This window comes from Oncorhynchus nerka, linkage group LG26, assembly GCF_034236695.1.
Source record: "Oncorhynchus nerka isolate Pitt River linkage group LG26, Oner_Uvic_2.0, whole genome shotgun sequence".
NCBI classification, from domain to species: domain Eukaryota; kingdom Metazoa; phylum Chordata; class Actinopteri; order Salmoniformes; family Salmonidae; genus Oncorhynchus; species Oncorhynchus nerka.
The window spans coordinates 43,936,028-43,948,527 of NC_088421.1; the positions used below are offsets into that span (position 1 = coordinate 43,936,028).

At 46.4% G+C, this 12,500-nt stretch overlaps 1 protein-coding gene across 1 annotated transcript in view; it reads right to left on the bottom strand.

Annotated features, from left to right (window-relative positions):
• Positions 1-12,500, bottom strand: part of abcc1 (ATP binding cassette subfamily C member 1 (ABCC1 blood group)) — a 73,741-nt gene that overhangs the window by 49,089 nt on the left and 12,152 nt on the right. Inside the window, 6 exon segments of the mRNA XM_065010971.1 lie at positions 1,420-1,485; positions 7,903-7,995; positions 8,518-8,679; positions 9,112-9,289; positions 11,249-11,476; positions 11,653-11,784. Of these exon segments, the coding sequence (XP_064867043.1) occupies positions 1,420-1,485; positions 7,903-7,995; positions 8,518-8,679; positions 9,112-9,289; positions 11,249-11,476; positions 11,653-11,784 (859 nt within the window).

The following is a 12,500-nucleotide window of genomic DNA, read 5'->3' on the forward strand; positions in this document are numbered from 1 at the left end:
TCCGGCTGTGTCTGACTGAGCTCGTCCGGCTGTGTCTGACTGAGCTCGTCCGGCTGTGTCTGACTGAGCTCGTCCGGCTGTGTCTGACTGAGCTCGTCCGGCTGTGTCTGACTGAGCTCGTCCGGCTGTGTCTGACTGAGCTCGTCCGGCTGTGTCTGACTGAGCTCGTCCGGCTGTGTCTGACTGAGCTCGTCCGGCTGTGTCTGACTGAGCTCGTCCGGCTGTGTCTGACTGAGCTCGTCCGGCTGTGTCTGACTGAGCTCGTCCGGCTGTGTCTGACTGAGCTCGTCCGGCTGTGTCTGACTGAGCTCGTCCGGCTGTGTCTGACTGAGCTCGTCCGGCTGTGTCTGACTGAGCTCGTCCGGCTGTGTCTGACTGAGCTCGTCCGGCTGTGTCTGACTGAGCTCGTCCGGCTGTGTCTGACTGAGCTCGTCCGGCTGTGTCTGACTGAGCTCGTCCGGCTGTGTCTGTCTGAGCTCGTCCGGCTGTGTCTGTCTGAGCTCGTCCGGCTGTGTCCGACTGAGCTCGTCCGGCTGTGTCCGACTGAGCTCGTCCGGCTGTGTCCGACTGAGCTCGTCCGGCTGTGTCCGACTGAGCTCGTCCGGCTGTGTCCGACTGAGCTCGTCCGGCTGTGTCCGACTGAGCTCGTCCGGCTGTGTCCGACTGAGCTCGTCCGGCTGTGTCCGACTGAGCTCGTCCGGCTGTGTCCGACTGAGCTCGTCCGGCTGTGTCCGACTGAGCTCGTCCGGCTGTGTCCGACTGAGCTCGTCCGGCTGTGTCTTTCTGAGCTCGTCCGGCTGTGTCTGTCTGAGCTCGTCCGGCTGTGTCTGTCTGAGCTCGTCCGGCTGTGTCTGTCTGAGCTCGTCCGGCTGTGTCTGTCTCAGCTCGTCCGGCTGTGTCTGTCTGAGCTCGTCCGGCTGTGTCTGTCTCAGCTCGTCCGGCTGTGTCTGTCACAGCTCGTCCGGCTGTGTCTGTCTCAACTCGTCCGGCTGTGTCTGTCTGAGCTCGTCCGGCTGTGTCTGACTGAGCTCGTCCGGCTGTGTCTGACTGAGCTCGTCCGGCTGTGTCTGACTGAGCTCGTCCGGCTGTGTCTGACTGAGCTCGTCCGGCTGTGTCTGACTCAACTCGTCTGGCTGTGTCTGTCTGGCTTAATAAACCCCAAACTGCAAACCCAGCCCATCTGGCACTCCAGCCAGGCTAGAGGAAACGTTGAAAGAACTGGAAGTATTTGACCCCAACCCTGACATGCAGAAACATACATATTGATACAAGTTGAAACAGTATATAAACCTCAGGTCAAAAGCCATGTGATGTGATACAAATTGAAACAGTATATAAACCTCAGGTCAAAAGCCATGTGATGTGATACAAGTTGAAACAGTATATAAACCTCAGGTCAAAAGCCATGTGATGTGATACCTTGACGCCGTTGAGAACTTCGTTCATCAGCTTGATGCGGTTGTCTTTACTCTTCATCTGAGCTACCTGGTGATCACAACACACAACGCTGGCTAGTACATCTCTGCTACATCGCTGCTAAATGTCTGCTACATGTCTGTAGTGTATATATTATAACATGATTAGATCGACCAAAAGCAAGCTTGATGCGGTTGTCTTTACTCTTCATCTGAGCTACCTGGTGATCACAACACACAATGCTGGCTATTACGTCTCTGCTACATCTCTATTACATGTCTGCTACATGTCTGCTACATGCCTGCTACAATTCTATCACATATCCATTACGTCTCTACTACATCTCCATCACGTCTGCTACAACTCTACTACATCGCCGCTACATCTCTATTACATCTCCATTACATTGCCGCTACATCTCTATTACATCGCCGCTACATCTCTATTACATCTCCATTACAACTCCGCTACATCTCTATTACATCTCCATTACATCGCCACTACATCTCCATTACAACTCCGCTACATCTCTATTACATCTCCATTACAACTCCGCTACATCTCTATTACATCTCCATTACATCTCCGCTACAACTCTATTACATCTCCATCACGTCTGCTACAACTCTATTACATCGCCGCTACATCTCTATTACATCTTAATTACATCGCTGCTACATCTCTATTACATTTGTGCTACATATCTATTACATGCCTGCTACAATTCTATCACATATCTATTACGTCTCTACTACATCTCCATCAGGTCTGCTACAACTCTATTACATCTCCATTACATCGCCGCTACATCTCCATTACAACTCCGCTACATCTCTATTGCATCTCCATTACATCTCCGCTACATCTCCATTACATCTCCGCTACATCTCTTACATCTCCGCTACATCTCTACTACATCGCCGCTACATCTCTACTACATCGCCGCTACATCTCTACTACATCTCCGCTACATCTCTACTACATCGCTGCTACATCACCGCTACATCTCTACTACATCGCCGCTACATCTCTATTACATCTCAATTACATCGCTGCTACATCTCTATTACATCTCTGCTACATATCTATTACATGCCTGCTACAATTCTATCACATATCTATTACGTCTCTACTACATCTCCATCAGGTCTGCTACAACTCTATTACATCTCCATTACATTGCCGCTACATCTCCATCACATCGCCGCTACATCTCCATTACAACTCCGCTACATCTCCATTACAACTCCGCTACATCTCCATTACAACTCCGCTACATCTCCATTACAACTCCGCTACATCTCCATTACAACTCCGCTACATCTCCATTACAACTCCGCTACATCTCTATTACAACTCCGCTACATCTCTATTACAACTCCGCTACATCTCTATTGCATCTCCATTACATCTCCATTACAACTCCGCTACATCTCCATTACAACTCCGCTACATCTCCATTACAACTCCGCTACATCTCTATTGCATCTCCATTACAACTCCGCTACATCTCTATTACAACTCCGCTACATCTCTATTGCATCTCCATTACAACTCCGCTACATCTCCATTACAACTCCGCTACATCTCTATTACAACTCCGCTACATCTCCATTACAACTCCGCTACATCTCCATTACAACTCCGCTACATCTCTATTACATCTCCATTACATCTCCATTACAACTCCATTACAACTCCGCTACATCTCTATTGCATCTCCATTACATCTCCATTACATCTCTATTGCATCTCCATTACATCTCCATTACATCTCCATTACAACGCCGCTACATCTCCATTACAACTCCGCTACATCTCTATTGCATCTCCATTACATCTCCATTACATCTCCGCTACATCTCCGCTACATCTCCATTACATCGCCGCTACATCTCCATTACAACTCCGCTACATCTCCATTACAACGCCACTACATCTCCATTACAACTCCGCTACATCTCTATTGCATCTCCATTACATCTCCATTACATCTCCATTACATCTCCATTACATCTCCGCTACATCTCCGCTACATCTCCATTACATCTCCATTACAACTCCGCTACATCTCCATTACAACTCCGCTACATCTCTATTACATCTCCATTACAACTCCGCTACATCTCTATTGCATCTCCATTACATCTCCATTACAACTCCGCTACATCTCCATTACAACTCCGCTACATCTCTATTGCATCTCCATTACATCTCCATTACATCTCCATTACATCTCCATTACATCTCCGCTACATCTCCGCTACATCTCCATTACAACTCCATTACAACTCCGCTACAACTCCGCTACAACTCCGCTACATCTCTATTGCATCTCCATTACATCTCCATTACAACTCCGCTACATCTCTATTGCATCTCCATTACATCTCCATTACAACTCCGCTACATCTCTATTGCATCTCCATTACATCTCCGCTACATCTCCATTACATCTCCGCTACATCTCTACTACATCGCCGCTACATCTCTACTACATCGCCGCTACATCTCTACTACATCTCCGCTACATCTCTACTACATCGCTGCTACATCTCTACTACATCGCCGCTACATCTCTACTACATCGCCGCTACATCTCTATTACATCTCAATTACATCGCTGCTACATCTCTATTACATCTCTGCTACATATCTATTACATGCCTGCTACAATTCTATCACATATCTATTACGTCTCTACTACATCTCCATCAGGTCTGCTACAACTCTATTACATCTCCATTACATTGCCGCTACATCTCTATTACATCTCCATTACATCGCCGCTACATCTCCATTACAACTCCGCTACATCTCCATTACAACTCCGCTACATCTCCATTACAACTCCGCTACATCTCTATTACAACTCCGCTACATCTCTATTGCATCTCCATTACATCTCCATTACAACTCCGCTACATCTCCATTACAACTCCGCTACATCTCTATTGCATCTCCATTACAACTCCGCTACATCTCTATTACAACTCCGCTACATCTCTATTGCATCTCCATTACAACTCCGCTACATCTCTATTACAACTCCGCTACATCTCCATTACAACTCCGCTACATCTCTATTACATCTCCATTACATCTCCATTACAACTCCGCTACATCTCTATTGCATCTCCATTACATCTCCATTACATCTCCATTACATCTCTATTGCATCTCCATTACATCTCCATTACAACGCCGCTACATCTCCATTACAACTCCGCTACATCTCTATTGCATCTCTATTGCATCTCCATTACATCTCCGCTACATCTCCATTACATCTCCGCTACATCTCCGCTACATCTCCATTACATCGCCGCTACATCTCCATTACAACTCCGCTACATCTCCATTACAACTCCGCTACATCTCCATTACAACTCCGCTACATCTCTATTGCATCTCCATTACATCTCCATTACAACTCCGCTACATCTCCATTACAACTCCGCTACATCTCCATTACAACTCCGCTACATCTCCATTACAACTCCGCTACATCTCTATTGCATCTCCATTACAACTCCGCTACATCTCTATTACAACTCCGCTACATCTCTATTGCATCTCCATTACAACTCCGCTACATCTCCATTACAACTCCGCTACATCTCTATTACAACTCCGCTACATCTCCATTACAACTCCGCTACATCTCCATTACAACTCCGCTACATCTCTATTACATCTCCATTACAACTCCATTACAACTCCGCTACATCTCTATTGCATCTCCATTACATCTCCATTACATCTCTATTGCATCTCCATTACATCTCCATTACATCTCCATTACAACGCCGCTACATCTCCATTACAACTCCGCTACATCTCTATTGCATCTCCATTACATCTCCATTACATCTCCGCTACATCTCCGCTACATCTCCATTACATCGCCGCTACATCTCCATTACAACTCCGCTACATCTCCATTACAACGCCGCTACATCTCCATTACAACTCCGCTACATCTCTATTGCATCTCCATTACATCTCCATTACATCTCCATTACATCTCCGCTACATTTCCGCTACATCTCCGCTACATCTCCATTACATCTCCATTACAACTCCGCTACATCTCCATTACAACTCCGCTACATCTCTATTACATCTCCATTACAACTCCGCTACATCTCTATTGCATCTCCATTACATCTCCATTACAACTCCGCTACATCTCCATTACAACTCCGCTACATCTCTATTGCATCTCCATTACATCTCCATTACATCTCCATTACATCTCCATTAGATCTCCGCTACATCTCCGCTACATCTCCATTACATCTCCATTACAACTCCATTACAACTCCGCTACAACTCCGCTACATCTCTATTGCATCTCCATTACATCTCCATTACAACTCCGCTACATCTCTATTGCATCTCCATTACATCTCCATTACAACTCCGCTACATCTCTATTGCATCTCCATTACATCTCCGCTACATCTCCATTACATCTCCGCTACATCTCTACTACATCGCCGCTACATCTCTACTACATCGCCGCTACATCTCTACTACATCTCCGCTACATCTCTACTACATCGCCGCTACATCTCTACTACATCGCCGCTACATCTCTACTACATCGCCGCTACATCTCTATTACATCTCAATTACATCGCTGCTACATCTCTATTACATCTCTGCTACATATCTATTACATGCCTGCTACAATTCTATCACATATCTATTACGTCTCTACTACATCTCCATCAGGTCTGCTACAACTCTATTACATCTCCATTACATTGCCGCTACATCTCTATTACATCTCCATTACATCGCCGCTACATCTCCATTACAACTCCGCTACATCTCCATTACAACTCCGCTACATCTCCATTACAACTCCGCTACATCTCTATTACAACTCCGCTACATCTCTATTGCATCTCCATTACAACTCCGCTACATCTCTATTACAACTCCGCTACATCTCTATTGCATCTCCATTACATCTCCATTACAACTCCGCTACATCTCCATTACAACTCCGCTACATCTCCATTACAACTCCGCTACATCTCCATTACAACTCCGCTACATCTCTATTGCATCTCCATTACAACTCCGCTACATCTCTATTGCATCTCCATTACAACTCCGCTACATCTCTATTACAACTCCGCTACATCTCCATTACAACTCCGCTACATCTCCATTACAACTCCGCTACATCTCTATTACATCTCCATTACATCTCCATTACAACTCCGCTACATCTCTATTGCATCTCCATTACATCTCCATTACATCTCTATTGCATCTCCATTACATCTCCATTACAACGCCGCTACATCTCCATTACAACTCCGCTACATCTCTATTGCATCTCCATTACATCTCCATTACATCTCCATTACATCTCCATTACATCTCCATTACATCTCCGCTACATCTCCGCTACATCTCCATTACATCGCCGCTACATCTCTATTACAACTCCGCTACATCTCCATTACAACTCCGCTACATCTCCATTACAACTCCGCTACATCTCTATTACATCTCCATTACATCTCCATTACAACTCCGCTACATCTCTATTGCATCTCCATTACATCTCCATTACATCTCTATTGCATCTCCATTACATCTCTATTGCATCTCCATTACATCTCCATTACAACTCCGCTACATCTCTATTGCATCTCCATTACATCTCCATTACATCTCCATTACATCTCCGCTACATCTCCGCTACATCTCCATTACATCTCCATTACAACTCCGCTACATCTCCATTACAACTCCGCTACATCTCTATTGCATCTCCATTACATCTCCATTACAACTCCGCTACATCTCTATTGCATCTCCATTACATCTCCATTACAACTCCGCTACATCTCCATTACATCTCCATTACATCTCCGCTACATCTCCATTACAACTCCGCTACATCTCCGCTACATCTCTACTACATCGCCGCTACATCTCTACTACATCGCCGCTACATCTCTACTACATCGCCGCTACATCTCTACTACATCGCCGCTACATCTCTACTACATCGCCGCTACATCTCTACTACATCTCCGCTACATCTCCGCTACATCTCTACTACATCGCCGCTACATCTCCATTACAACTCCGCTACATCTCTATTGCATCTCCATTACATCTCCATTACATCTCCATTACATCTCCGCTACATCTCCATTACATCTCCATTACATCTCTATTGCATCTCCATTACATCGCCGCTACATCTCTACTACATCGCCGCTACATCTCTACTACATCGCCGCTACATCTCTACTACATCGCCGCTACATCTCTACTACATCGCCGCTACATCTCCGCTACATCGCCGCTACATCTCTACTACATCGCCGCTACACCTCTACTACATCGCCGCTACATCTCTAGCGATACCTGGTATCAGAGTGATACCTGGTATGTTGTGAATAAGGAGTCAGAGTGGTACCTGGTATGTTGTGAATAAGGGGTCAGAGGTACCTGGTATGTTTTGGTCTTCATTGCGATCACACCGTTGATTGGCACCATCAGAACCATTACAGCCACGCCAGCCAGCACCGACGGACCCAAGTTCTGCACAGGACATGACAAACCATTGAGAAATTGTTAAGATAACAACAGCCTCTGCTGTGTATGTAACGGAGTTGGATTCAGAACCTCACTCCTTAGCTTGAAATGTGTCTACTTGCGCCATCAAAATGCTATCCAGATCACTACCAGTCAGTAACAAGTACCTTTGGTGCGTACCTACCAGTCAGTAACAAGATCTTTGGTGCGTACCTGCCACAGGAAGTACAGGGCCCGTATGACCTCTTGGTTTATTTAAAGATCTTTGGTGCGTACCTGCCACAGGAAGTACAGGGCCAGTATGACCTCTTGGTTTATTTAAAGATCTTTGGTGCGTACCTGCCACAGGAAGTAGAGGGCCAGTATGACCCCTTGGTTTATTTAAAGATCTTTGGTGCGTACCTGCCACAGGAAGTAGAGGGCCAGTATGACCTCTTGGTTTATTTAAAGATCTTTGGTGCGTACCTGCCACAGGAAGTACAGGGCCAGTATGACCTCTTGGTTTATTTAAAGATCTTTGGTGCGTACCTGCCACAGGAAGTACAGGGCCAGTATGACCTGTAGAGGAGCAGACCAGATCATGTTGATGTAGGTGATGAGGTCCATGAAGCGCTGGGCGTCGACCGACATCAGGTTGACGATCTCTCCCACTGTAGACGTACGCCGTGCCGCGTTACTGATCACCAGAGCCTGGGAGAGGGCAGAGGTTAGAGGTTAAAAGTCAGACAGGGGTTAAGGGTCAATGAAGGGTCTACAAAAGTCAGATCAATTGATCATTGGCAGAATATGGATTGATTGATTTGTACACCTACGATCAGTAGACAGACTCTACTATAGCGGTGTGGAGCATCATGACAAATTAACTCTCAATCAATCACTAATCAAATCGATCAGTCACTAATCAAATCAATCAGTCACTGATCAAATCAATCAGTCACTGATCAAATCAATCAGTCACTGATCAAATCAATCAGTCACTGATCAAATCAATCAGTCACTGATCAAATCAATCAGTCACTAATCAAATCAATCAGTCACTAATCAGCAGAATATTATTTAAATGAAACCTTTATTTAAATTGTACCTTCATTTAACGAGGCAAGTCAAATCAACAGTGATTACCTTCCTGTAGACAGCTCCTACTATAGCAGTGCGTAGCCTCATTCCCGTGACGAAGCACACATGGAAGTACTTCTGCAGGATGAGGGTCTGGAAGCAGGTGCAGACGAACAGCAGCGCGGTGTAGAAGTAGCCCTGCCACGAGGGGGCGCTAGAGTCGTTCACAAACTGGATCAGCAACCTGAGGGGTTGGAGGTCAAGGGGTTAGCAGGTCAGGGGTCAAAAGGCAATGACACAGCCTGAGAGACGATGATAAAAAGAGGTCAAATGTCAGTGGGTAGGGACGGCAAGAGAGATGGACACAAAAGGACACAAGGGTTCTTCTAGGTCCGTTTGGCGACGTCAGGAAAAAAAACTCTGATTTCTAATAATTCTAAAAGAGGTCAAACGTCTATATTTTCTGACGCTCAACAAGTTAGCAAGTCGTAAATGTCAGAGTTTCCCAGTTAGCAAGTCGTAAATGTCAGAGTTTCCCAGTTTCCGACTGGCACGTGAACACAGCACCAATCACTTGAGCTGCTCACGCTCTGAAGTCCACAATGTACGGGGTGGATCTAAGGGTTAAGGATAGATGGTGATGGACAGAGATAGATGGTGATGGACAGAGATAGATGGTGATGGACAGAGATAGATGGTGATGGACAGAGATAGATGGTGATGGACAGAGATAGATGGTGATGGACAGAGATAGATGGTGATGGACAGAGATGGACAGATGGTGATGGACAGAGATGGATGGTGATGGACAGAGATGGACAGAGATAGATGGTGATGGACAGAGATGGATGGTGATGGACAGAGATAGATGGTGATGGACAGAGATGGTGATGGACAGAGATAGATGAGATGATGGATGGATGGACAGAGATGGACAGAGATAGATGGTGATGGACAGAGATGGATGGTGATGGACAGAGATAGATGGTGATAGACGGTGATAGATGGTGATGGACAGAGATAGATGGTGATGGACAGAGATAGATGGTGATGGACAGAGATAGATGGTGATGGACAGAGATAGATGGTGATGGACAGAGATCGATGGTGATGGACAGAGATGGATGGTGATGGACAGAGATAGACAGAGATGGATGGTGATGGACAGAGATAGATGTTGATGGACAGAGATAGATGTTGATGGACAGAGATAGATGGTGATGGACAGAGATAGATGGTGATGGACAGAGATAGATGGTGATGGACAGAGATAGATGGTGATGGACAGAGATAGATGGTGATGGACAGAGATAGATGGTGATGGACAGAGATAGATGGTGATGGACAGAGATAGATGGTGATGGACAGAGATGGATGGTGATGGACAGAGATGGATGGTGATGGACAGAGATAGACAGAGATGGATGGTGATGGACAGAGATGGAAGGTGATGGACAGAGATAGATGGTGATGGACAGAGATAGATGGTGATGGACAGAGATAGATGGTGATGGACAGAGATAGATGGAGATGGACAGAGATGGACAGAGATGGATGGTGATGGACAGAGATAGATGGTGATGGACAGAGATAGATGGTGATGGACAGAGATAGATGGTGATGGACAGAGATAGATGGTGATGGACAGAGATAGATGGTGATGGACAGAGATGGACGGTGATGGACAGAGATGGATGGTGATGGACAGAGATAGATGGTGATGGACAGAGATAGATGGTGATGGACAGAGATAGATGGTGATGGACAGAGATAGATGGTGATGGACAGAGATAGATGGTGATGGACAGCCAATTAAAACCGGAGACTGTTTTCGCAGCGTCTGTCATCCACTTCCAGTCTAGTTCCATTCCGAGGCGCTGTGAAAGCACAGGTCTCCACAGAGAGAGAGCAGGCTGGTGGATTACTGGCCACCTGAATTAAAGGGTAGCTTTAAGGTAAGAAGAGTAGAGAAACACCTACAACGACCCCCCCCCCCCCCCCCACTAGTAGAGAAACACCTACAACGACCCCCCCCCACTAGAAGAGAAACACCTACAACGACCCCCCCACTAGAAGAGAAACACTTACAACGACCCCCCCCCCACACTAGAACAGAAACACCTACAACTAACCCCCCACTAGGAGAGAAACACCTACAACGACCCCCCCCCACTAGAAGAGGAGACGAGAGTATCTCACCTACCTGAGTATATTCGGCCCCACGAACATGAGAATGTCCTGGATGATCTTGTAGAGTGAAGAGATGAGGAAGTAGGGTCCGAAGGTGAGACAGAGGGCCCAGAACAGAGAGGGTTCTCTCGTCTTCTGGGGTGTCTTCATAATCAGGATCTCTGACTCCTCTACGGGGACACCCTCCTTCCTCTCTCCCCGAGGAGCCTTCTTAGGGGAGTACAGAGTCTTCTCCTCCGGTCTGGGAGAAAGGGCAGGAAGGGGGGGGGAGTTATTTAGCTTGTTTTCGTTCTTTGAACGTTTTGCTACGATGTGCCCTGATGAACATGACCTTTTGACCTTGCCTGAGTGCAAACGCGCCATGATGTGCAAGTACGCGTGTGTGGAGGTGTGTGGTTCCTGGTGTGTTCTCCTGACCTTTTGACCTTCAGGCACTCGTTGTTCCAGCGTCGTACGAGCTGAGGGACGACCCTCTGGGAGCGGTCCTCTGAGTTCAGACACCACAGATCCTTCTGTTCTAACGGACGCTTATAACCTGTTACTATCAGACTGGAGGAGAGGAGGAGAGAGAAAGATGAGCGAAAGGGAGAGAGAGAAACACACAGAGAAACACAGAGAAAGAGAAACACACAGAGAGAGCCACACACAGAGAGAGCCACACACAGAGAGAGCCACACACAGAGAGAGCCACACACAGAGAGAGCCACACACAGAGAGCCACACACAGAGAGAGCCACACACAGAGAGAGCCACACACAGAGAGAGCCACACACAGAGAGAGAAACACAGAGAGAGAAACACAGAGAGAGAAACACAGAGAGAGAAACACAGAGAGAGAAACACAGAGAGAGAAACACAGAGAGAGAGAAACACACAGAGAGAAACACAGAGACACAGAGAGACACAGAGAGACACAGAGAGAGAGAAAAAGAGAGAAACAGTGAGAGAGAGTGAGAGAGAAACAGTGAGAGAGAGTGAGAGAGAAACAGTGAGAGAGAGTGAGAGAGAAACAGAGAGAGAGAGAAACAGAGAGAGAGAGAAACAGAGAGAGAAACAGAGAGAGAAACAGAGAGAGAGAAACACAGAGAGAAACAGAGAAACAGAGAAACAGAGAGAAAACAGAGAGAGAGAAAACAGAGAGAGAGAGAAACAGAGAGAGAAACAGAGAGAGAGAAACAGAGAGAGAAACAGAGAGAGAACAGAGAGAGAGACACAGAGAGAGAGAGACACAGAGAGAGAGAGACACAGAGAGAGAGAAACAGAGA